Source organism: Podarcis cretensis, assembly GCF_951804945.1.
Source record: "Podarcis cretensis genome assembly, chromosome: 17".
In the NCBI taxonomy this organism is placed as follows: domain Eukaryota; kingdom Metazoa; phylum Chordata; class Lepidosauria; order Squamata; family Lacertidae; genus Podarcis; species Podarcis cretensis.
The window spans coordinates 24,407,413-24,434,685 of record NC_137187.1 but is presented as its reverse complement, the minus strand read 5'-3'; the positions used below and the strand labels follow the sequence as shown (position 1 = coordinate 24,434,685).

The following is a 27,273-nucleotide window of genomic DNA, read 5'->3' as shown; positions in this document are numbered from 1 at the left end:
AACTTAATTAGGCAGAATTCTCAGCAGCATCTAACTGGCTCACTCCATTATTCTTTGCATTTGAACTCCGGCAAATATCCCCCAACTGCTGTGCTAAATGGAAAAATCTGGGGTCAGGGATGCCTCTTGCTGATCACCAAAAACACCCCAGATTTATTTCTTTATTCACAGTTAACGTAACGGCTGTGTCATTAGATTTATACCTCTATTATAACTGACGGCTGAAGGGGAGGTGTGGTTTTTTTAGTGAAATCAATTGCACTTCATTTTTAAGACATTGTAAGGAAATCCACTTGCTAAAAAACAGTGCCCAGTGGTGAATCAATACAAGGAATGCCCAGGAGATATTTTAGATACTTTATTTTTCTAGTCTAGCGCTTCAAGAATTCACAATGGTCAGTGAAGCTTCTACATTCAGAAATAAACCCAACACTTTACCACTCTAGTACTGACAGCTGAGATTTCTGTTAAATCACAGCTGAAGAGATAGTTTTGACAATGACTCTAATTTCATGTGAAAAATTTGAAATGTATGAGCTTAGTAAAACAGAGATGGTATCTATCACAAGAAAAAGCTTAGATGCCTTCCTTGTTCATTCCCCCCCCCCCCAAGTGGTGTCAACAACCATCTACAAAATAAAACACAGTATTAACACTTCCTTGATTATACCAAAACTCAAAGGCATTTAACTCCATTAACTTTTCTTCTAAGTTTCCCTGAATCATTTCCAGATCAGTTCCTTATCCCCCAAATTTCCTCCCTCACTTAACTGTCCCTTCTGCTTCCCAACCAAGAAGATGAAAAATCCCCATTTTTCTCATTCAAGCCAACTCTGTTTCCTTCCAGTCTTTAATGCACAAAACTGATGGTCCACATTTTTCACTCGGTTCAGTGCTAGGCTCAGCACGCTCTTCCTTTCTCCAACCTAAACATTCAAGCTTAAGGAGGCAGGAGAACAAAAGAATGCAATTTTAAATGAGTATTTATTGTTCAACCAGCAGTCACTAGCCAGCCTGCCTCTGCCCTGCTATACCACACCATGCAACCTGCTGGAACTTCCACCCATTTTTTTTTTTTAATTAATCAACCTGAACATGCACTGAAATGTATAGTCAAATGTATTTATTAATACATGTTGATCTACCACACTTTTTGGTCGTTTTCAAAGCAGCAGGTATTGGTGTGCCTTGCACCCTGAATAAGGAGTCATAAGTTTTTATATGTCTTTTTTCCCTGCAATCAGTGCAGACTTACTTCAAAACAAAACCTCAGGATACCGACATTTTAAGTCTTAGTCACTCTGCTTCATAACGTACAGGATAGACACGTGTAACAACTACCCCAACTGCATATAAATATCTACTTTTGCATTGTCAAAACGTCCTATCTAGTCCTAGGAAAGGGTCTTAAATTACATTTAACCATTTTAAGTCTATAACTTAACATTAACAATGCACTTAAGGGATTGAAAATGAATTTGTAACATGTCCTGGAAAGCTGGACGCTATGCACATAACTAGAGTCAAGCACCAGAATTTCGTTTTAAAGAGTGTGTTTTAGGATGCACCCACATCATTACTTAAACTCACTAAAAATTAAGGGAGACAGTAACTTTCAAACTACACAGATTATGAATGCTCATGGGCTGGCACCAGAAGCTGCCAAGACCTATTAAGGGCTCCACAGACTGCACTACCATCTTGGCTCCCTTGGCATAGGGCATACAATATTTTGCCCATAAACTGAACCCAACGAAAACAAGCAATCTGGGTCTCAACTGTTGGTGCAAGGGATTTCTCAATATACATGCCCGATAGGCCTCCATCTCTAAGGAGCTGTGGTCTGTTTCTTTCTCCCCAACTGAACCTCCCCAGAATGCTAAAGTAAGCCCTGAAAAGGCCTTACATTGTTCCCCAATTATTCTGCAAAACACCGGGATTCAGCAAGAGATGCGTATGATCTACAACCGTTTCCCAATTCGTGTTGAGGGCGGTGGGAGGGAAGGGGGGAAATCCAACACAAAGAGAGAAAATGGCCAGTTGAGTTGAACAGCGTCAAGCCTCTCCACTTGTGCAAGAGTCACACAGTTCTGATGGCAGTGACAAACTGCTGCCAACTTCTTCAGCCATGGGTCAGGATACACAAAGGGCTTGAATGAGGAATGTCAAAACCAGTTCAAATATATTTTAGCACTGAAGGGAGCCGACATCACACCCATCAGAACAAATGCAGACATCTTGCAAATGAAACAGCCCTGGGGCTATTTTTTTACATCTCCGGCTTTCATGAGAGCCTTAATAGCCCTGGCTCGCATCTCAAGCTCCAGGAGTTCCAGCTGCTGTGCTGATGGCTGGACATCATCTGTTGCAGGAACCGCCAAAGTTGCTGCCTTTGGCTCCTTTGGGGAGGATTCTGCAAGCCCCAGGATCTCGTTCACGCTTTTCTCAATGTCCTTCTGGAGGTCGTCTATTGGACCATCTCCACTTCTGACAGCCCCTTCCAGCCCATCTGAATTATCTTCCTCATTGCATGGGCCTTCAATGTCACTGTCGTACGCATCTGCGTTGATGCTGAGAACATCGCTGTCTTCTCCTTTGCCTGTAACACAAAATTAACAGAAAGGAAGAATTCAGAAGCCCTTTAAAAATAAAATAAAATTGGCTTCTCATCTTGTGAAACATTTCCTCTGCATACAAATACTCCTTTGCATAGATTTAAGGTATAGGAAAGGTCATCTATAAATTAAAATCAACAGTTTCTCTCTTTCCTCCCCTCCCCCAGCTTTAAGACTGATCTAATTTAGACAAGTTTTAATGCATTTTTATTCCAATTTAGGAGAACATGCAGTAGACCAGAGCAGCAGCGCTTGGAAAATTTATTCCATCGTATGGAATTGCATGATCTATTTTCCTAATTAAAATGTCATAAGGTTTTATATCACAAGGACGCCTCTGCATTACAAAATGAAAGTTGACGTGGGGAGCCTTTGGGGCTGACTGCTGTTTATTATTTTAGAAGTGAATTTAATTCCTGAAGTGCAGTTTAAAAATACTCCTAAAATTCTCGTGTACATTGCAACAAAATAAAATGAGGGTACGGATATCAGCGTGGCAATACACTTATTAAGAGATATCTGTGCAAAGACTTTTAATGAAGTGTTTCAATTTAAGTTATCTCAAAAACAATTACAGTGTTCCTATTTGTTCAATTATGATTAAAAACATGGGCTGGGATCCAAAGAACTACTTTGGACATGACCTCAAGGTTTGAGAATTTTAAAAGGCCCTTTGAATGCCAAAGCTGCATTCTGCAGTAGTTCGCTGGGCTTTTGAAATCCCAGCAGTTCCAAGGGAAAATAAATCATGGAAGATGGTGAACTAGGGTTCTAGAAACACAAGCCCCAAACTCCCTGAGGTGCACAGAACTAGGGTTCCCTTTCTCTGGACCCAGGCAATGGTCTTTAGGAAAATGTAACAGAACATGATGCAAGGAAACAAGTTTGAATCTGACATGACAAATACTCATAATAAAGCATATATTTCTTTTGACATCTTGTCCTCAGGTACTATGTACGTGTGATCATTTCTCTCTGGAGGTTCTCCATTAACACTACTTATATTTGTTAAATGCACAATAAGCCATTACAAAATGTAAAAAGTGTTAAACTTATTTGATATGGAAAAATGTGTCTGATAGCACCCTAAGATGAAAACTTTTAATAAGCTGTTTGTTACAAAATGGCATGTATATTTCCTTGAGGAACATAAAATCCGGGGTGTGACTATGAAAAAATTACTGAAAGTGAATTGTATCAAATCAATGGAACTGATCTACCAAGGACCGGCTCACACACACACACACACACACACACACACACACACACACACTCATTGCTCAATGGCTCTAGCATCAAATTATTTACTCAATATGTGAAGATGCCATCGCAGAGCCAACAATATGGGCACAGGTGCCACCACCTCACCCCATCCACACAGTGTTTTCTAATGGAGTCAGTTCACACATATTCAAATGAGGACACGTCAAATTACACACATGCACCTAGAAGCAACCATGTCATCAGGCTACGGTAGAGGAGAAATGGGACTTCAGAACCTCTCCGTCAGCTGAGCTGAGCCATCAGCAACATTCAGCTCCACCTCTCTCCTTGAATGCTCTCCATTCCAGGTGGCCATTTCAAGAGTTCTACAACTAAGTACTACTCGGGTTTCCTTTTTTCCTCCTCCCTCCCAATCAGTTTCCTTTTTTAGTTGTGTCCTTTAGACTGCAAGCTTGAAGACAGGGATTTATGGGTATCTGTAAACCGTTCAACGAGCTTTCCCCTTCTTTTTGCTGAACAGCAGAGAAAATACTTTAAATGTATGAACCAGCCCTTGTTCAATGTATGGAGGCATAACGCATTCGCTGTGACACATCCCAACCGACAATTATAGCCTAGGCAAAATTCAGAATTCACTACCTATATTAAAAAGCTGGATTCAAAGACTACTTACCCATTGGTACCTCTTAAAGGACATATGGCCTATTATGGTAAAGATCAATATGTTGCTCTTTGGGAGATTCTTTATGTGCAATGTTTTTAAAGAGACAATGAGAAAACCTTGTCAAGAATTTACACGCAACCTGGCAACAGCAAAGTGGTAAAACACACAACTGTTCATTTGCGCAATTTACTTCAAGAGGCCATGGCATTACGTTCCTCTGGAATGTGCGCATTCCCTGTAATCCTTACAGTTTAAGGCCTTGATACACAGATTTGGAGTTAGTTAGGCTGAAGGTTTACACTTGCCCATTTTTATCCATTCTGCCTACAATATAAATGCCACTAATAGCCGCCACAATTATCAATGAAACCTCAAGAGTATTAAATTGATGTGTGGATTAAAACACAAGATAGCTTTTCAGCTCACTCTGAAAAGTCTAAAGTAACAAGGCATTCATTTGAGAGCTCCTATATGCCATTTATGATAATAAATGGATAGCAGTAGATTAGGACACTCTGAAATAATTAACGTGTTTATCAATACTCTTCTGTCATTTTCTTCTTGGAGATTCTGGTTTTTAATTAGCCCTTCCCCACTTGGTCCCAAATATTTTCTTTTACTGGACGGCTTTTGCAGAACTTAGCAGTTTCCCCTCTTCTACCCTCTCCTTCCAAATCTCCAAGGCTTGAAGTGTTAATGATCTGGTACTATTGCTCATCAGCACCACAGTCACTGATATACTGGAAACCAATACAAAGCGGTCTCTGAATTGCGGTTCCCGGGGATCAAATAACCCCAGCCCTAGTAAAGTAAAATGCCATCGCCCATCTGCTTGTTCCCCCAGGGATCTTTCAGGAACCACGTTAATTTCTTTAGCTCCCCCATCTACAAAAAGGCAATGGCAATGGCTCCATCCAGTATCTTCTGCTTTGTCACTGTGAAGATAGATGATGCCAACTTTTATTACAGGGTGGATAGTTCTGACCCCTGAGCCACTTTGTGCAGAATGAAGTAGCCCCTAAGAATCTGGAAGCAGGTTACTCCAGCCTTTTATAACCATCAGTTGCAGCAAGTACGTTGTAAGTAGCAGGTGCAGCAGAGATCCATGGCAGTTTGGGGAAGAATCAGGGGTCCTGTGGACCTTGTTCTAGGGGTATCAGGGTTCACTCTCCTTCCATCCAATGAATGAACTCCATGTATTTCCAGGCAGGGGCTCCATGCATCACAAACTGAGCCCCCCGCCACTAACTGCCTACTCTTTGGTCACCAATGGAGCAGGTGCATGGGGCTGCAATTCAGACCACAGTGTGCATCTGTGTGCTGCAAAGATGTCCCTCATTTGTAGTGCACAGAGACATTTTGTGGGATGGATCATGAGGAGGAGATGGTGAGACAAAGACGCATGGTGAGGACAGAGAGAGGGATCTTGGTTCAGGGAACTGAACAGCCCAATCCCATACTTTGATCTTGACCTCAGACACTTGCATGAATGGTTGGCAACCACTAAGTCATAAACAAGAACCATGATCCAGAGAAATTATGCAACAATGTCTGTCTGCCAAGACTCCCACAGCACCCAGAATGTCATAGATTTGTGATGTGTCCATACCATATTTGGCAACAGAATTGTATTGCTGATACTGCCAGGCTTTTCACAAATTGCTAATAGGCAAAGTTTCATTTTTGCAAAAGTCCCAAGAGGATTATTCACCATTCTTTGCCCTTATAATGAGAATGAAAATGAAGAACTAGAAATACATGTGCTGGCCTCTGCTTATCATGAAAGTTTCTAGATTCTAGAGGCGTGTTGCTGTGCTGTTAAATATTTCAGCGCTTTTGGCTATAATAGTATACTGTATCACAAGTCTAGCTACATGGATGTGAGGGTTTATTTTGGAAAATGGGATGGAGTAGTAAAAACCTCTCCATACACATAAAAGGCAATATTCTCTGCTTGATCTTTATACTGGGTACTTTCCATTCTCAGCAAGTCCTCTACAAAGACTGAGCAGCAGAATATATACTACTGAAATTAATCTGTGCTGGTTCCAAAATGAGTTGAAGGAAGACTAGTTTTCCTCTCAAGACAAAAGTAGGAGGAAAGGCTTTAGAAATTCTAGCCTGGCTTTTAAATCTTTTTAGAAAGAAGTATTGCAACTTTCTTTGTGTGTGTATGGGTCTTGTGTTTATGAGCAAGGAAGAAAATCTTTAGAAAAGCATATTTTCTTTGACTTTTTATGATATAACTGGTATCTGGAGGGGGAAGAAAAATCAATACCGAACACTAAGAGAAATGTATAATAAATGTTCTTCCTCTGCAAAATAGGAGGCAGCTTTCCATAAAGTAACTAGAAAGTAAACCATTCCACATGTAGCAGTTTTACAAATATTAGAAATATACATAGACAATTGCAGCCTGCAAATCTATTATGAGGAAATCAGCAAAACCCATGCTTTTAAAAAACACATACAAAATAACACTACTGATTCAAGAAAATGTGAGAACAAAGCCAAGTTAACCTTTAATCGTGTACTATATTACTGCATAAGAGCCTGACCAACTTAAAGAGTTATTAAGTACAGTGGTGCCTCGCAAGACGAAAAGAATCCGTTCCGCGAGTCTCTTCGTCTTGCGGTTTTCTCGTCTTGCGAAGCAAGCCCATTAGCGGCTTAGCAGATTAGTGCTATTAGCGGCTTAGTGGATCAGCTGATAAGCGGCTTAGTGGAGCAGCTGATAAGCGGCTTAGCGGATCAGCTGTTAAGCGGCTTAGCTGATCAGCTGTTAAGCGGCTTATCAGCTGATAAGCGGCTTAGAAAAGGGGGGGAGGGGAAAAAACCCGCAGGAACTTGCAAAACATTTTCGTCTTGCAAAGCAAGCCCATAGGAAATTCGTTTTGCGAAGCACCTCCAAAACGGAAAACCCTTTCGTCTAGCGGGTTTTCCGTCTTGCGAGGCATTCGTCTTGCGGGGCACCACTGTATGCCGTATGTTTGCAAAATCAGATCAACTGAACACAGCACTGATCTGATGAGCTTTAAAATGCACACAACAACAAAAGGTGAAAGAAGTTAGATTACATTAGTCTAATTATGAGGCAGATGGTCAAGGCTGTAAAACTCTAAGTCAAACGGCCACAGTTGGGGTGTCTTGTTCCTCTGACAAGTCTACCAAGACCTATGAAACAATGGTTTTAAAAGCAGTTGTTAGAAACTTATGCAAAATATGTCATCACCACAGTCTTCTGAGGAGCAGTTCTGAAAAACAATCAAATAGTGAACTCTGATCCGCAAGGCGTTGTTTTTACTCTTCACCACACATTGCCTACAACAAGGCAGGCATGAACTCAAAACATCTTCTGACTGCTTTTAACTTGCCAGAGAAGTGTGTGAAAGATCAAAGAAATGGGAATCAATAGGATTAAGGAATGGAAATTCTTTTGCTTTGCTGCAGGGCACTAGTCCATATTTACTTAATGCATTGTTCAAGTGAACAGAACATCTCCAAAGCGAGAATACATTCTCAACGGAATAAGGCTGGTTCAAAGTTCAGAAGCAATGTTCCAGCACACTCCTCTCCTGTTGCCAAAGGCCAACGGATCCAAGTGAAAGGGCAGTGACCCGAGGGAATGAGACAAAACTATTTTTTATAGAAATCATTTATCCTTCTGCTGGAGAATAAGAAGTTACCTAAACCAGGCTTAAAGGTACAATCAGCCTGGGCTCTCTACAGAGTTGAAATCTCCATGGAAGTACAATGCACAATAATCACATAGCCCTACTGCCCTAACAAATGTTTAATTAGCTGAACCGCTTCATTTCCCCCCCTTTTTTGCAGCTGTAATTTTACATAGTAATAAAAGTCTCTGATGGCATTTTTCTCATTATCTTTTTCATTTTGATAACTTGTATTTATTCTTTCAACTAGGATTGCAAAATTCATTTCCAGGCACTTAATTTCTCTTTCTTAACCACTTTTCACTCATTTCTGCTTACCCCTTGGCTCTCGTACTTTTCATCTTCAGCATCACAGACTGCAGTGTGGAAGAAGAACAGTTGCTAAGTTTTACCATTTATGCCTGCACAGTCTCAAAAAAGCTCTTTAAAAGCTAACATCCTGACTAGCACTGTTGTCATTGCCCAGAGCCATCACGAAACCAGTGGCTGATAAAGTCATAAAAAGGACAAAGAAGCAATCACCTGCAACAGTCATCAATTCCCTCTGATAGCAGAGAAGGAAGAGAGGAAGTCTGCAGGAGACATGTCAATTCAGAGGTCATTCCAGAGAGTGCAACAAGCAATATTTAAAGCAGTCTTCACAAAGTCACAGCATCCTGCTAATCGCTTGGCTGCCTTATGAGACCATTTTAATCAAGTTCAATTCCCCCTATTAGCTATTTTTACCATCTTTAAGGAAGAATGGGGCACTTCTTTCTAAAGAGCTGTAAGTAATTACTGGGGATATTTCCTGTGGCAATAAGATACAGAATGATCCTTCCCCATGGCTTGCAGCATGCCTGTCATCACTAGGCAAAGAGGTGAAAACGTTGGCAGGCACAAACCCACACAATACATTAGGACTCACTATTTGGGTTCACGCTGGTGTTTTGCTGATGGGTTAAACCCAGACAACCAAAAAAACAACTCCTTTTGTTCCCTGTGTGATCCTAAGTCCACTCTCTTCTCCTTCCAACCTTCTTCCTCCTGGGCAAACAGCAGAGATGGAGTGCGAGTTTTGCCCTCATCCCAATAGTTTCCTTAAGTACCACACTTTTTCTTGGAGAAACAAAGGATAACCTTTCACTTACACGAAAGGAAGTAAAGGGGTATACTCAGGGGCACCAGTATGGATAGTGTTTAAATCTGCCCTTGGTATGGAGCGATAGAAGCAGCTCCTTCCCATCATGTTGACAGAAGCATGGATACTTTGTGCAATGGGAGCTCCCGCTATATACTGCACCAAATAAACAATGCTCTAAATCTGGGACCCTATTGCACTATATTTCCCAGAGTCAAAGGGGAAAGGCTTGAGCCTTCCCACATGAAACTGCCCATAAAAGACGCCCCCCCCCCCGATATTCCTCCACACACTCTTGTGCACCTCCAAAGAGGGCACAGCTATGAAAACAGGCGGCTTGATTCTGAGAGGCCGTTGTATGGTTTGGAAAAAGACACCTTACTCCCACCCCTTGCTCAGATGGTAAAACGAGATGTCAGAGATGGATGGTGTGCTAGGGAAGATGTATCAAGAAGAGGAGAAATGGGTTTGGGGGAAAGTCAGGAACTCTAGATTGGATCACTACTCCTATCAAATATGACAACAAGTACAAATAACAGAGATGGATTCGATCTTTGTTACAGTCTAGAATGACTAAAAAGCATAATCCACAGCCCAAGATGTAAAGAAGAACTTGCATCACAAAGTCATGCTTAGTGAAAATGTAAAAAAGAAAGAAAGAAAGAAAAGGGAAGCACAGCCCAAATGCTTGCCCAAAATGCTGACAAACTCCTGGGTTTCATTTGACAACTAGCTAGAGAAGGGGCTCCTAATGTCTGAAATTCAATTATATCTTCCAAAGAAAGTTATTCTATCATGCATCATTGTTTCATTTGCAATCTATTATGTAGCATTTGCAGAGATGACCCAGAGCATTTGTTTCGAGGCAAGTAATGTTGCATTATTGCTACTGCTCTATTCAGAATGCCAAACGCAGAGGCGGCAATGTTTAAAGCCTTCTGCAGTTCCTACCTTGCTTTGAGTCCAAAGCTTCCAGTTTGTGGTCTTCCTTCAAAGAAGAAGTAGAATCTATACTATTGTCTTGCCTGAGAACAAACAATAATACATTTCAGTTAGTATACCTTTTATGTTTATAAAAAGAAGCATTTCATATCCATACTCTCGTGCCCCCACATTTCATTGTTTGCTTTATTTTGTGAAGCAGGCCATGCTTATTCAGGCAGTAGTACTGATAATTTCCTTTCTTCTCAAGTTTCATAGGGCTGCCTGGAATGTAATGCTCTTCCCCAAAGATATAGGGCTAGTCCAGTTAATGTAATTATATCACTTACAGGGTAAGCAGTGCCTGCCCAGTTGGGGAAACAACTATAGGAATATGTCAATTTTTCTCAATCAGAAATCAGTTTTACCTGAACCCAAGAAGAGTAAACAGAACAGAAACTTAGTGCTACAGAAAACATTGTTTTGAGGACAAGAAAACATCTCTTGCTAGCCCAATACACAACTCACCAGACCACCAAAGCTATAACAATATTTTCCCTGCCATGTGACAAGATCTTGTTTTTATCAAAGGCAGAGCAAAATAACTCCACTAAGCCCGAGAAGAAAATTCAACTAATCCCTCCATCGTGGACTAGGGCAGTATGCATTCGTAAATAAACTATATATCCAAAAGACAAAAAAAAACAAAAAACCACTACAAGTGTCGATTTTACTTTCCCCCTCAATGTGGTGGAGCAATCCAAATTAGACATGTTCTAAGGCAAGGAAAGGGACGCGGGTGGCGCTGTGGGTAAAACCTCAGCGCCTAGGACTTGCCAATCGCATGGTCGCCGGTTCGAATCCCCGCAGCGGGGCGAGCTCCTGTCGTTCGGTCCCAGCTCCTGCCCACCTAGCAGTTCAAAAGCACACTTAAGTTCAAGTAGATAAATAGGTACCGCTTTATAGCGGGAAGGTAAACGGCGTTTCCGTGTGCTGCGCTGGTGCCGGTTCGCCGGAGCAGCTTCGTCACGCTGGCCACGTGACCCGGAAGTGTCTGCGGACAGCGCTGGCTCCTGGCCTCTAGAGTGAGATGAGCGCACAACCCTAGAGTCTGTCAGGACTGGCCCATACGGGCAGGGGTACCTTTACCTTTACCTTTAAGGCAAGGAAAACATCCTCTTCTGAAATGCCAGCCTAACTCCTGCCTTCCAATGAGAAGAACCACTTAGTTGGTGTTGTCTGACCAAGCCGGTAACCTACAGAGATATGCTGAATTAAGGTGACAAGAGCTGGAGCTACAAGTTCCAGGTTCAAATCTTGGTTCAGTCAAGAACTCTGTGGTTTATTTCACACAGCTCACCCCCTAAAAATTAATAAGGGATCTGCTTTGCAGGGCAGTTGTAAGGATTACTGAGATAAAAGTTATGTTAAATGCTTTGAAAATTTGGAAAGTACACTGTATTAACAGTATTGTATCCCCAGAGCTGCCTTATACCAAGCCAGACCACTGGCTCATCCAAAGTTTCGTACAGGATTATCGCCAGTAGATGTTTGGTATCAAACCCAAGACCACCTTAATGCAAAGCATGTGGTTTACTGCTGAGCTACAGTGCCAAAAAGCGATGCATTCCTTGTCCATTTCCCCAGAATTGCCACTGCTGTTTTTCCAAAAGAAGAACCTCGCTGAAGAATGAGAAAGAAAAAGACAGCCCCCAAACAGCCCAGAGAACATCTGTGCTTGTGAAAGATACAGAACATCACCAAAAGAGACCCTAACTGTGAAGTATCTTTGGTTGATGCCACTGCTATCAGGGGAAGAATCTGGAAAGCAAGTTCCTTGAAATACATCAATAGGAGGAAAGAGCTCCCCAGTAAGGCAACTGCAGAAACACACAGAGAAAACCTGTGGACGATAGGGGAACTGGGCACAGAAGCCCTGCCGAGGGATTACACGTAGGAATTTGCCCCACAAAACAGCAGATCCTAACTCTACTTACAGTGTTCATCAACGCTGCTGCTCAGCAATGTATTTATAATTGCTGAGATTAATACTACAAACACACTACTGATCATTAATTTTAAAAGTAATCTAGTCTCTGACAGAAAAGGGGGAAAGGTATTTTCAGACATGAACCCACTGGATCATTAAGAAAGAAAAGCAAGGCAAGGATGCAACCTGCAAAACCGCAAGGTGCAGCCAAACTTCAAAACAGCCTTGTGCATTACACAATCTGCACAAAAATGATAAAAAGATCACTGAACCCACATTTTGGGGTGGGGTGGCGTGATGCTGGTTTAGCTATTTCTACACGTCCTCACCAAAATTTGACACATTGTTTTCTGTTTCAAAGGATGGGGAAAATAACTCAGAAAGTGCTAAAAAGGATGACATTTCATCTGCTATCTCGCCATGATGTTCAACTGTCTTTATACAAAGCATGAAAGCAAATGAAAGATTGTAAGACACACTTGAGGAAACAGGATACAGCTCTCCACAGGATTTCAAAATCATGGAAGGCAAGTCCAATTGTTGAGTTTAATGAGCATTTTAGCCATAAAATTATTTTATATTCATCTAACCAATTTCATACCTCAGCTACTTTGTCTAAAATTTGTAATGTACGTATTATGTTAATATGCACACAATCAAAGCATCCAGCTTGCAGGGAGGAGTTAAATTTAACATTACAAGGTTAGTGTCATCCTAACTTACATTTCAGAGGTTTAGCTCTAATGGCATTTGTCCACCTCTGTTAAGTACTGTAACTAAACTATGATTAAATATAATTTTTTAAATAGGTAAAGGTAAAGGTACCCCTGCCCGTACGGGCCAGTCTTGACAGACTCTGGGGTTGTGCGCCCATCTCACTTAAGAGGCCAGGGGCCAGCGCTGTCCGGAGACACTTCCGGGTCACGTGGCCAGCGTGACATCGCTGCTCTGGCCAGAGCCAGAGCCGCACACGGAAACGCCGTTTACCTTCCCGCTGGTAAGCGGTCCCTATTTATCTACTTGCACCCGGAGGTGCTTTCGAACTGCTAGGTTGGCAGGCAATTTTTTAAATAGGGGTGCATATATATGCGATTCATTTTTAACCAGATCCCTGAAAAATAATCTATCTGTCCACAAAGAAGAAACCTTTTTCCTGCTGCCCCTGGATTTGTCTCCACAAGCCTCCTTGACTAACTTAATACAGAAGCTGCCAAATATTCCAGTGGGCTCCTCTCATCTCAATTCACTTCTGTTCAGTACCAGGTGCTGCTACAGATTCAGCCCTCAAGGCAAAGTTTTCCTATTGAACCCCCAAACCTATGAAATTATTACAGATATTAAGACATTTACTCAGAACATATAGATGCGTGCGTGTGTGCAGGGCAGCAATCATTTCATGATTATGAAGGAGAAAATGGCACTGGGTTCAGAATGAAACATTGCCTTCCATTCAAAAAAACAACAGCAACTAAACTTCAAGCCTTTAAGGTTTCAAAGGTACTGTAAATTTCAAACCTATGAGGAGAATCAGAGTCATGAAAGAGCACCAAATGTGGGAAAATATGTTGGATTTAGGCTACAGCAAGCATTTTGGCCAGAAGGCTATATTCACCCTTGGCCAACCCACTGGGAAAATCCATGATGAGCAGAGCGAAAGAGGAAACTCTCCTCCCACAGCTGATGGGGACGCAAACTGGTCTCTCCTTGTTCATCAAATCAATCATTTGATGAATGAGGAGGAAGTGGTTTGCATCCCCACCAGGGTGCTGGGCTGGGCAGACAGGCTGAAACTTCCTTGGCACAAAATTTTATTTCTCCTGATGCAGAATATCTGAAGCTGTTTGGTGCAAGGTGTGTACAACCCTGTGCATTGGTACAGACCCAGCACACTATAGGAAAAGGAACCTGGCAATCATGTCCCTGGCATTTGTACCCCTCATTCCTAACCAACCACAGGATGAAGACATCGGCTCCTAAATGAGTGATAATACTGTTATCAAGTATTGCTCATTGGCAAACAGGGATGATCTGGCACAGTCATCTGGTTTGCAGAAGGAAAATGTATCAAAGGATATCTGCTCTAGGATAATAAAGCTCCTGCTGTCCGGAGTCGTCCTGCCAAATTTTGTTCAGGAATCAGGATTGTTCATTTGGCAAGAGCCTCAACAACAAGTTCTTGATTTCCAATTATGCAGCTTATTTTAAATACTGGTCATGGAAATGGTGATTTTCAACATATGAGCTTTACCAAGTTTTCTGATCCCTGAACAGTGCACTGCAAAACTAGCTGCAGAAACTATGTGGTACCTGCTTGAGATCAACCACTTCGGTAGAAAGGTACACATACTAATACAGACAATCTGCTGTCCAAAACACTTTGTCACTGAGCAATTCTTATGCTGTCATAAAAAGGCTTCTTGATGTAATGGCGCAACTCTTAAGTTTAATACACGTGCATTTTCTGCCATCTTGTGGCCAAATGTTGCATAGATTAGATGCTCTTTTTTAGATGCTTAGTATTAACCAAAATAACTAGCTGATATGTGAGTCACTTAGTACATCTGGTTCACACTGACAGCACAATCACATGCATTTCTACTCAGAAGTAATCCCCACTGAGCTCAATGGGATTTAATCCCAGGCAACTGTAAAAACTGCCGTTTAAATGTTGATTCCCACCAAGACGGACCCATACTATGCTACTCACAAGCAGCCACCGAAAAGAAGCTTGGTAACCCAAGAACTTCTTCCTTCTCCCAACCCTATTACATAACAAAATGAATCAAAATTCTCCACGCTGTTTTAACCCTAGCAATTAACAGCCAACCTAAAACAAAAAGATCCTATTTGCAGCCATGGGATGGGCAACAAGCTGATTACAGGCAACTCTCATTTTGCACACGTTCAAAACACGCATGACCCTGAACATGTGTTACATTCAGACCAGGAAGAGCATGGAACAGGCTCCATCAGCACGCACAATTACCCGAATGCAACACACACACACCCAAAAAATCAGGGGTTGCCTGTATGCAAACAGTCTTTGATTTGGTTGGTTTTCCTACTTTATGCCATGATTTAAGAGCAGCTGTATACATACCCTTGTACCGTAGGATCTGATGGAGGATACAATTAGGATTCTCTGTTCAAGGCACTTTGGGCTTCAGAAGATTTTGCCAATTTAACTAACATTTCAACGGGATCTCACCAAGGCTCACTGGGTTTTTACAAATACTCAGCAAGGTTCACTAAAGTTTCACCTGAAGTTTCATTTCACTAATGTTTTGCAAATTTCCCCAGTTTTTGCAGTGGTTCAGCCAAGATTTCACCATGGGTTTATCTGGGATTTCACCAACACTTCAAAACGAAATTGTCAGCACAAACTTTTAAATAGACTCTCAGAGGACAGTTAAATTAAATTTGCTCATTACAATTACTTACTGGCTGATAGATTCAACTGCTGTCTTCTCTTCCCCACCATTAGCCTCTTCATCACTGTCGGAGTCATTTTCATTCTCACCTTGAAATACAACATCAATGTGAGATGCTATACAGTGTGGCAGCATTTTTCTGCCTCATTAATACATGCATCAGTAAATACTGTTATGACTGTCAAATGAAGAGACACAGCCCACCTGCCTGACTAAGGTACTCAACAGAAACCATTTGGAGCTGTAGTCTGTGAGGGAGACAGTGGCCTGAGTTTTGAAGATGGCTGGCAGTAAGGAACCATAGCACGTCCCAAGGCTATATTGTTTGGAGAGCCTGGGGTACGGGGGATACAATGCTTCAACGAGCAGCAATAAGTGTCTGGCTGCTTCTCTGCACCTCCATGCTTAACTTGGTATCTTTGCAAGCAAACAACTATTACAAACACAGAGTAAGTCTTCAGTACTTTCACCACAAGGAAAAAGAATTCATGTAAAAGGTTTCCCCAGGAAATTTCTGTCACTCGGGTAAGAGAAAAAAATGCCACCCAGCTCAAGAGTCTTTGTCAAAGGAATAATATAAAATTAACCTTATCTTCTCTTACAACACAGCCATTTATATTAAACTATTGTAGGAGCATTTGTACAGAAAACAAGTATTCCTTTTTCTTATGCAAACACACATACACACAAATATGTAATACAGGCCACAGAGTCTGTTCAAGGACCTGTTCTCATACTAAAGCTCTGAGTAGTCTATAGATAGAACATATATTCAGCAACACATTTAAAAACGTTGGGCAACTTCTGTAACAGAAGTTCAGGACTAAAGCTAAAAGGGTAACTAACAAGGAGTTAAAACTATTCTAAAAAATTAAGCAACGCTCATTAATGTAGATAACTGATGGAAAGATTATGGGGGCTGGTTTTCCAGTCCTCAGAGCAAAAAGGAAAGCCTAATACCACAAGTAGATCTCTTGCGAGCAGCTCCTCTGAAAGCTGTAGCCATTAATTTTAAGTCTCTCTATAACAGGATTCCAAGTCATGACTGCCCTCATTTGCTCAGCTTCTCTTCCAATCTATCTTCTAGGTAATGGCCATGCTTCTCTGCTACATACCGTATTTTTTGCTCTATAAGACTCACTTTTCCCCTCCTAAAAAGGGGAAATGTGTGTGCGTCGTATGGAGCGAATACAGGCTGCACAGCTATCACAGTAGCCAGAACAGCAATAGGGATTGCTGCTTTCACTGCGCAGCGATCCCTCTTGCTATTCTGGCTTCTGAGATTCAGATTTTTTTTTTCTTATTTTCCTCCTCCAAAAACTAGGTGCGTCTTGTGGTGTGGTGCGTCTTATAGAGTGAAACATACCGTATACAATCAAGCATCCATGTACTTGGTGTTCATTAGGAGCTCCAATATGATACAGTATTGCCTACCTTCAAGAATTCTCAATAACTTCTTCTCAGACAGGAGCTCCAACTGTTCAAGACAAAGCCTTTTGATTTCTTCTATCGAACAGCCCTACAGAAAGAGAGGTGGGACTGTTATAAACGGTGCCTGCAATTAGCCAGATGCCATGCACATTTTGTACCTGACTATCAGCCACTTGCAACCAAGCAATCCTGGTTTAAGGTGCCATTTGGCACCTAGCTTTTATATGTGAGTTTCTGACACTAGTTACGCACTAAGGGCCAGATTCAACTAGTTGAGCTAGCAGGAGCCAACAGGAGGAGTCCTGTCTCTGGAAGAGTTGGGAGAACTTCCAAAATGAGAGGTTGGGGGAGAGGGGAGACCACTCCGTTCAGTGGCAGGTCATCTCTTTAGTGCTTGTTTGAATTTCATCTTTCTTTTTTTTAAATAAAGACGACAACAACATAATAATAACATCATCATCATCATCATCAGTTTTTTATTTGTACCCCGCCCTCCCCGGCCAGGTACATACAATCTGGACACCAAACCGAAACTTAAAACATTGTGATCTGAATTAGAAATTTTATTAAGACGGTTTTGCAAAAAGACAATGTTAAGGAAGTAGCAAAGTATGCCAGATCTGAACCCTGGCTTTCTTCTTAGGTTTCGCAAGGCAGGCATTGCAGCCAGTTGTGCCTCTCCTCTGACGGAAGGCATTCTAATCCAGCAGGGGCGTATGTTGGCATAAAGGGTAGCCCCCTGTGCACATACCCCAACCTGCTTAAGAGCGCTGGCGGACCCTTTGAACGGTGTGGCAAGTGCAGCAGGGGATTGCAGGAGAAAGGAAGAAACTGCAAAAATTACCTCTCCCCTCTTTTTCACCTCATGGACGTTTCTGCTGGATCAAACAGCCTTCTGTCAGTGGGGGTCATACAATTAAATACAACCCAAGGGCACTTCTCAAATTCCCTAATGCTGGCAGTTGGATATGGATTATTCCAGCCACTGTTTCTCATTAGTATTGCTTGAGTAAAAAGAAGAAGAAATACAACTTTCTGAAAAATATCACTCTCACCCTAATAAGGCTTTCGGTATCTATGTTTTCACTCCCAGTAGTTAACTGTGTTAAGTCTACTACAGCAAAAGAAAAGTCTTGTGCCATAAGACTCTTAAACCTTTAATACATTATTTTTCATAAAAATCATTCAGAAGACTTCTTGTTCGTACTTTACACTTGACAGAGAATTTTAGTGGACCAGCCCATGAAAAATTATACAGGTAGTTTAAACCTTAATTATGAGAAACGGGGCTAATACAGATATAATGTAACAAGTGTTATGAGGCACCAGCCTTGGAAACACACTTTCTTGTAACACTACCCCTTCCTGGAATTAAATTTTATCATTTGCCAGCATCAAATTAACTGTGATTAAGGCTAACCAAGGTTTCCCTTACCCTAAGATTTAAACCCACTTCAAACTCTTGTATGATTTATTAAAATGTGCTTCCCTTTTCTTTCTTTTTTTGGAAGAGTTAAGTGAAGAGAAAATAAAATTCAACCAGTAAGTTTTGTTGATGTTTCTGAGAAGATCTGAGAAGTTAGAACAATGGAGTACCAGGCTCCTACCCCAATGCAGGCTGGCTTTTCCAAGAAGCATAGCATTGCAGATCAATGTTCTGTTTTGAATTACCTTATCCAGCTGTTAGTGGTCCCTCAAAAAAGCAGTATGTCACATTTATTAATCCCTCATTTGCCTTTGACTCCATTGATCAGCATCATCAATAAGAGGAGTAGCTAATTTTTTGCAGGCCAAGGAACATATTGACTTATGACCAACCTTCCCAGGTCTGCAGCACAAAAGTGGACACAGCCAACTGGTTGATATTTCCTACCATGAGACCCATGATGTAATTTCTGCTAAAGATGTCTAAATGGACTTTGAACATGTAAAGAATTCCAAGTCTTCACTCTGGTACATTAAAATTGATTCTGATCACAAAAAGTGTTACTTTCCTGCAGGAATTAATCCCCCCCCCCCATTAGACATGCATTTACCCAGTTCAGATTTTGAACTATGTACACAGAACAGCTGACCAGTAAATTATTTAATAAGCCATCTTTCTGTATGTTGATCAGGCCAGATTGAAGACATTGTGTGTTGTATTTTTTATTGCCCCTATACAATCCACCTAGGAAGATTCCTCTATTCATTCAAAGTTTTTTTAAGGAGGTCAATCAGATTATTTCAAAAACATAGGGCTGCAAACTGATGTATACAACTTTGTAATCTAAAGGATAAAATTCTCACTACCTGCACATGTAGAGCTATGGGCTATGTTACAGATCCAAAACAGTGTTGACTCTGCCAAGGAGATTTTTAAAAATCTAAATTATCTGGGGAGTGTTATAATTTTAAGTTTCAATCATTTGCAGTTCTAAAATTTGAAATGTTTTAAACTTATCTTGAATTGTCTTTTTGTGTGTGTGTGTGTGTGTGTGTGTGCGTGAGAGAGAGAGAGAGAGAGAGATTGATTTATATTGTAATAGACACTGGCTACATACAACAAAAATCTGACTGAGTTAACAGTGTTTTAGCATTTCCAGCAATTCCCATCTTCCCAAACTCCTTGCCTGATGGCATCAAGATTCTACATAATCCCATATCTATGGTAGACTTGTAAACAGCCACTTGTTTGATTACTTCCAAGTAGGCTGAGAAGTTCCTACAAATTTCTCTTCACAGGCTTTTAAGGTCATGAACATGGGAGCATGGAAACATGGGAGAACAAGGACTAACTAAAAAATTTAGGAGGTAGCAACATTTCCAAGTCTGCTCTATGGAGTCTACCAGGGCCAGCCCACCCATGAGGCAAGGTGGGTCAACTGCCTCAGGTGGTAGCAAACCCTCCAAGTGTCCCTATTTTCCAGGGCCAGTCCCAGATTTAGAGAAGCCTCCCTGGTTTCTGATTTGATCTGTCCTGTTTTCCCTTGGGACATTCCTATTTTCATCGGAGAAATGTTGGAAGTTATTGGAGTTATGTGAACCCGAGCCAAGGAGATATACATACACCCTTGGAAGGCATCTAAAGACAACCCTGTATAGGGAAGGTTTTTTTAATGTTTAATGTTTTATATATGTTGGAAGCCACCCAGAGTGGCTGGGCAACCCAGTCAGATGGATGGGGTAATAAATAAATTGATATTATTATTAATGGGACATCCCTGTTTTCACTTGAGAAATGCTGAGAGGGTATGTGGTAGAGGGCAGCAGATTTAGCTTCCAAGCAATGCATGGCCCGCTGCCACAGTAACAAGCAATGGCTGTGGCACATTCCTTGGAGGCCGGATCTAATCTCTCTGTAGCCCTGCTATGCCGCCTATACAGCAGCCTCTCTGCCCTGGAGGGGGGAGGTGCCATTTTGTAGTTTTCCTCAGGTGCCAAAATGTATTAGGCCAGACCTGGTGTCTGCAGTGGAAGAGGAGCTCGGTGTACCTTGCAGGCAAATTGTTGCTATGGAATCTGCTCTGCAGCCCTAGGGATGAACTACAAGAAAAACAGCGTGGTTAAGGGAGCATTTCTGTTCCCAGTCCAAATTTTACAAAATCTTTTTCTCCAGAAATGTTGAGACAAGATTAGTATACCATAAAAATGAACATACGTGCTTTTCTTGCCAACTGGAGCATTCTATGATATTCTTATAAATAGCCAGAATACTTATTGTGTGGTTTTTACTTTATTTTTAAATCCTGCCTGCCCCCAACTTCAAGTTGCTTTATTTTCAAGCAAGGATGTCTTAAGTCTGTTGGGAATAGTGTTCTTTTTTTAATTATAAATTACTTATTTATAAACTGCCAGGCTGCCACACTCATCTCTGATGGTGTTATGTCCAATTAAAGAAAAAAATCAACATCCCTGTGGAAATGCTATAATTATATACTACATTATTCCATATGCCACAGTAATTAAGGTTATTTACATTTGCAGCCTGCTTCATTCCGAGGGCTCTACAACAGTATTTATTAAAACACACACATACACAAATATATAAACTCTGAAAGCCTTTGTAGCAGTCTGATCTCAGTACTTGCTGAACTAGCTTGTAAGTGCATAGGATACACACTGAATAGAGCAACAAGTTTTAATTGGCAAGTTAATCAATTAAAGCTTAGGTTGATTAATCAGTGCAATACCATTTTAGTAGGCAAGAGTACAATTTAATTGGTGGGGTTTTGAGGGCACATGCCCATTTTTAAGGCTATTCAAATTCTCGTGTGCTACTGTAACACTCAAAGAAAAAATGGACTCACATGTTTCCTTTCAACAATGTGAAGCAGCTTTTGTTTACAGTGGTGCCCCGCAAGACGAATGCCTCGCAAGACGAAAAACCCGCTAGACGAAAGGGTTTTCCGTTTTTCGAGGCGCTTTGCAAGACGAATTTCCCTATGGGCTTGCTTCGCAAGACGAAAACGTCTTGCGAGTCTTGCGATTTTTTTCGCTTTTTTCTCCCTTTTTCTAAGCCGCTAATAGCCGCTAATAGCGCTAATCCGCTAAGCCGCTAATAGGGTTGCTTCGCAAGACGAAAAAACCGCAAGACGAAGAGACTCGTGGAACAGATTCTTTTCGTCTTGCGAGGCACCACTGTATTACAATGTTTCATAAACTAATGATAGCTGAGACACACTTTCTTAGGGAATGAAAACTTAACCCAAATGAAACACTAATAATAAGTAGCACTTACCAGTGGAGGAACCCACTCTCTATGGGAGTCACTTTCTCAGTATGCCTTCTGGTTGGGAAAATGCAGCCCCTAACTAGTGACTCATGCAGAGAACTGATGTGCTACCTCTTCTGTGGCAAGAAGGGCACTTAGGGCACACAGAAGCCTTTCTCCAATGCATTACACAGGGCAAATTAGAAGTGCTCTTGAACAGAATTTAGGAATTCCTGAGTTTCTAAATTATAAAATTATCATACTCCACTTTCAGTTTCTTAGAAAGATACCTACATTAAATGTTGTTAAACTGCAAATTGTTTTAGCAATAATCAATCAACCAACCCGTTAAAAAAAGAAGATGATGCATCAACTAAAAATTCTCTAATTAAGTTGATAGTCCCAACGTGGAAAATTGTGCCATTCTGAAACACAGGCCATGGTATTATGCTGGCGGAAGCCAAAATTTAAACATGAAATTTGGAAATAGGTTCCCTCTTTATGGCAATATAGTGTGACACATGTATGTATGTGTTTGTTTGTTTGTTTGTTATTGTATACTCTACCCTTCTCTCCCTGAGCTGTTTCCACACCAGCAAGTATTTATAAAAAATCTTACATAAACTGTGGGAGCCTGTACAGTTCAAGAGCAGGATAATAACACCTTCCATAAATATTTAAAATATAAATGCAGGCATGGCTCCTTGAAAAGTGAATCTGACTCCTTTATATTTTTAATTGAATCTATGCATGTATAGTCGTACCTTGGTTCTGAAATGCCTTGCGACTTGAACGTTTTGGCTCCCGAACGCCGCAAACCCAGAAGTGAGTGTTCTGGTTTGTGAAAATTTTTTGGAAGCTGAATGTCCGACACGGCTTCCACGACTTCCAACTGAGTGCAGGGAGCTCCTGCAGCCAATCAGAAGCCGCGCCTTGGTTTTCAAACATTTTTGGAAGTTGAACGGACTTCCGGGATGGATTCTGTTGGAGAACCAAGATACGACTGAATATACATCCAGTACCATAGCCATAATTAAAGAAAAAGAAAAAATGATCAAGGAAATAGCCATAGCAATGTCCTAATTAAAATTAAGGATTTCAGTGCATAACAGAAAATGTCCCATTTCCAATGAAGCACCAAAACCTTTCAGAGTTTCCTTACCATCTCAAAAGCTAGCCAATTGCACATGTCAGGGTAATAAATTTATAATAAATATATACTGTTTAATTTCTACTGTACAGATGTCCACAGAAGGATAATGACTATTACACTATGTGCAGTTAAGCTACTGAAAACCCACTGAATGGAATTTAAGCAACCTCTATGGAGCCAACAGGGCAGCACACCTTTAATTTTTGAAATATTTTTTCAATCCTGATAAAAGAGTATATTTTAACTGTGGAATGAAGAAGCAGGGTTAGATGGTATCAGAGTGGTTATAAATAAATAAAATCCAGAGCATGTAGCAAGAGGCTTAGCCTTTGTTACAGAGCATTCAGATCACTCCCTATTCCTGATAAATGCTGAAACGGTTCAGCTTTCTCCAAAATTTGCCAGAATAGATATATTTCAGTACCTTTAAGACATCAGGCAGCATTTTCTGCACTTTCTTCTCTCCTATGATACAAAAGCACTGGTGTAGCATTTCCTTCTTATCTGTGATGTAGAAACTAACTGGCTTCAATTGCACGCTGAGATCCAATCCACCTTCTTCTAGGTCACTGGATTCTTCTTCCACATCCTCACTTTCTGGAATTTGTGTAGTGCATTTTGTTTCCTACATGATGACACAGAAAATCCTTTCAATCATGACCCAACACAAAACACTTGTTTATGTAGTAATATCGGCAACTAAGCTTTAACTACAAAAGGAACAGTGCAAGCCATTTCATGTCTACTCAGAAGTAAGTCCCACAAGGTTAGATGGGTCTTACTCCCAGGATATAGGATTACAGCCTGAATCAATGAAGCTTCTTATATAGGCTCCTAATACTGCAGTCTAAAATACAAATGCAATGTTTAAGATGCTCCATAAAGTTGGTGTTCAGTTTTGCATTTTGAAGTTACTTGAAAGATCATATAGTCAGCAAAGAAGTTTACAGGTGAATGCTGCAAAAGGAAATCCACCGGGATAGTTATTTCTCAAAATATTATGCCACCCAGTAAAAGGAACTGAGAATACATTCGGGGGGGGGGGCTGAAACAACACATTCAAAGCACTTTGGTTACTATCTCTGTTCTTCCCACACCAGCCCTGTAGGCAGGCCGGTACTGTCATCACAATTACAGGCAAGAGGTTGAACTCTAGATATAATAGTCTGGCCTGTGGACACCTTGTGAATTCATGGCTGTGAAATTTGAGTATCTGGATCATTTTTTTTAAAGTTGCAAACCTATGCAAACCTACTTGGGAGTAAGCCTTAATTCAAAGTAAACATGCATAGGACTGGTCAGAAAGCTGCTCCCTAACACCAGATCTTAAGAATGTTAATGTAGCATACAATTAATGTACTAATAACTTCCTTGCAAAAAATAGTGATGCCTTCTAACTTAAAAAAAAAAACTTTCAACAAATTCATGATGCAGGTTAGGTCTGTCAGTGGCTCTTAATCAGGACAGCTAAAAGCAGAACTATATTGAGAAGTGGACAGTCATGTCTCTGATTAGAAGTTACTGGAGTAAAAAAAAACATGGTGATTATGCTCCACAGTTAAGCTGCCCAGAGGGGCTGGGGAAACACCCCCAGATGGGTGGGGTATAAATAATATATAATAATATTATTATTATTAATAATAGTTAGTTGGAGACAAAAAAGTTAACCTTGCTAGGCTGTTAGTCAAATTGATCAAAGCAATTCATAATTTTACCACCACCACTCAATTTTTCAATATAAACGCTTTTGGTAGTCCTTATTTGATTTTGGTAAAGCTCCCCCCCCCGCCATATTTTGGGTTTCCACCATGTGATGTGCTTTATACAGATTCTGTATAAAGCTGGGTTACTCTAGGACAAAAACTGGGTTGCAAACAAGTAAACGGAACAGCTGTTCAATGTGGGGGACGTTGCTTCAAAAATCTCAACAAGCTGAATCCAAACGTAAAATAAAATAATAGTAATAGTAATAATAACAATAATAATAAGTGCCGTCCACGTAAGCTGTGCTTTACAAATACTGAAAGGTCCACTGCCAGGGCTTTTAGAAAACAACTATAAGAAACGCGGAGGGGGCGTGGCCGCCAAAGCACCTTGCGCATGCGCATACCAGCCCGGCCCCGCCTTCCCTCAGGGCGGCCCAGGCGGCGGTTACCTCGGCGAGGCCTTGAAGCGGCTCGATGCTCCGGCGTTTCCTCTCGCTGCCTCCGCCTTCTTCGTCCAGGCAGCCCAGGCGGGAGCGGTGCCGCTTCTTCTCCTTGGGAAACTTGCGCCCCGTCATGACGGCGACTCGAGAGCACCGGCGTCGGCCGCGCCCTCTTCCCGCGAGCCTCTCGTCACAGAGCGAGTGAGCGGGGCGTCGGCGGCGTAATATATCAGCGGCCCGAAAACGCCTTCGCCCGCCCACCGTGCGTGCGTCGCGCTTTGACGACGTCACCCGCCTCGCCCAGCCAACGTAGAGCTAGTGAAGAGAGGCAGAGGCAGAGTGGCCCGTTGTGGAGAGGCTGGAGGTTCCGGTTCCAGCTGGTCCAGAGAGGGAGAGATTGGGGCAGAAGTGGAGGCAGGATGAGTTCGAATCTGCCTTTATTGCATGTGGGAAATAAGTGGTAAACGATAAAATGATAAAATAAAAATACCCGTCTTGTTTCATGTGGAAAAGAGGATACTTTAGTTTTCAATAAAATAAAATATATAATGTAATATAAATAAAAATGCCCATCTTATTTCATGTGGGAAATAGGATCCTTTAGATTTCAATAAAATAAAAAATATAATGTAATATAATATCATAAAAATACCCACCTTATTTCATGTCTAAAAGAGGACCCTTTAGATCTGAATAATATAAAATATAATATAAATATAATACCATAAAATATAATATAAATATAATACCATAAAATAAAAAACCCATGTGGAAAATTGGATCCTTTAGACTTCTATAAAATAAAATAAAAATACCCATCCTACCTATATATCACATGTTCCCATGTTGCAAGCTCTTAAATACAGCTTAATGCTGCAGCCCAGGTTGGTCAGGACTTCCAGCCCAAAGTCTTCTGTAAACCCTTCAGGTTGCAGTCAAAATTCAGCCTCCGCTCATCTCAGATTTCAGAGAATCATAGTGGTGGAAGGGACACGATCTGAGGGTTATCCAATGCAGGAATTTCAACCAAAGCACCCAGGAGGCAGATGGCCAGCCAACCTCTGCTTAGAAACTTCCAAGGAAGTTGAGTCCACAACCTCCCTAAAATATCACCATATACTATGTGTGTGTGGTGCCTACATAATGCATGGACTGTTTGCATGGCAACATGTTCAAATGGCTTTAGATACCTATTAGGTTCATAAATTACCATATTGTTATGTAGTGAAGTTTCACCCTGGGCCAGCAGGGGGATACTGTATATAGTTTTCACTCAGGTCTGTAGATAGTTTTCACTCAGGTCCACGTCAGTTATTTTAGGCGGGAACTCTGGGCTGTTGTTGCTACAATGTTGACAGCCGGCTGCCTATAAAAGCAGGCCGGCTGAGCTGTTTGCAGTCAGTTCTATTCCAGCTTACAAAATAAGAGCTACTTGGAGAAATCGCTGTGTCGTCTGCTATGTCAACCCACAACTTAACACATATAGCATACGTTCAGCAGAAAAACAGCGACAATTTGCTGTTGACAAAGGACAGCTGGACATATACTGAGGGCCTTCTCGGTAGTGGCGCCCACCCTGTGGAACGCCCTCCCATCAGATGTCAAGGCAATAAGCACCTGACTTTTAAAAGATATCTGAAGGCAGCCCTGTTTAGGGAAGTTTTTAATGTTTGGTGTTTTATCGTATTTTTAATATTCTGTTGGGAGCCGTCCAGAGTGGCTGGGGAAACCCAGCCAGATGGGCAAGTATAAACAATAAACTATTATCTCTTTTTTGATACAATTTGTTAGACAATGTCTAGGAACACAGGGAAAACAAGCGACCTCGTTACACTTTGAAATGTTGCAGAGCTTTCAACAGGTCTGTTGTCATAACCCCTATGGCAAAGGTTCGTCTAGCCCAGGGTTTCTTAAAGGAGTCGATACTTGACCCCCTTAGGGGGTCTAAGGGACTGGGCAGGGGGTGAATAAGGACCTGGGGTGGAAATGCCCGGACTCTGAGATCCACCTCCGAAATTAAAAACTATCTGACTTTTAAAAGACATTTGAAGGCAGCCCTGTTTAGGGAAGTTTTTAATGTTTTATCGTGTTTTTAATATTCGGTTTGGAGCTGCCCAGAGTGGCTGGGGAAACCCAGCTAGATGGGCAGGGTATAAATAATTTATTATTAATTATTATTATTATTATTATTATTATTATTATTATTATGTA

General features: G+C 41.2%; 1 protein-coding gene across 2 annotated transcripts; it reads right to left on the bottom strand.

Moving 5' to 3' along the window:
* Positions 1-343: 343 nt before the first annotated feature.
* CAAP1 (caspase activity and apoptosis inhibitor 1) lies at positions 344-25,481 on the bottom strand. Of its 2 annotated transcripts, XM_079959810.1 has the most exons (7): positions 25,072-25,481; positions 23,341-23,541; positions 17,074-17,158; positions 15,650-15,728; positions 10,249-10,322; positions 8,496-8,533; positions 2,239-2,599 (listed from the first exon to the last, which is right to left on the bottom strand). In XM_079959810.1, the coding sequence occupies exons 1-7, from the start codon at positions 25,195-25,197 to the stop codon at positions 2,468-2,470; spliced, it is 735 nt and encodes a 244-aa protein (XP_079815936.1). In that variant the 5' UTR covers positions 25,198-25,481; the 3' UTR covers positions 2,239-2,467. The 2 variants fall into 2 exon arrangements, with proteins under 2 accessions (XP_079815937.1, XP_079815936.1); XM_079959811.1 differs by lacking the exon at positions 8,496-8,533 and having other exon boundaries at positions 344-2,599; positions 25,072-25,320.
* Between the last annotated feature and the right edge of the window lie 1,792 nt (positions 25,482-27,273).

What these genes read in the sequence shown, in the direction of transcription:
- CAAP1 (XM_079959811.1), bottom strand. Translation starts at nt 25,197, where the DNA reads ATGACGGGGCGCAAGTTTCCCAAGGAGAAGAAGCGGCACCGCTCCCGC. An exon ending in GTTATTGAGAATTCTTGAAG is followed by an intron (nt 15,729 to 17,073) that starts GTAGGCAATACT and finishes TTGTATTTCAAG; the next exon opens with GTGAGAATGAAAATGACTCC. An exon ending in AGCTTTGGACTCAAAGCAAG is followed by an intron (nt 2,600 to 10,248) that starts GTAGGAACTGCA and finishes TTTGTGTTACAG; the next exon opens with GCAAAGGAGAAGACAGCGAT.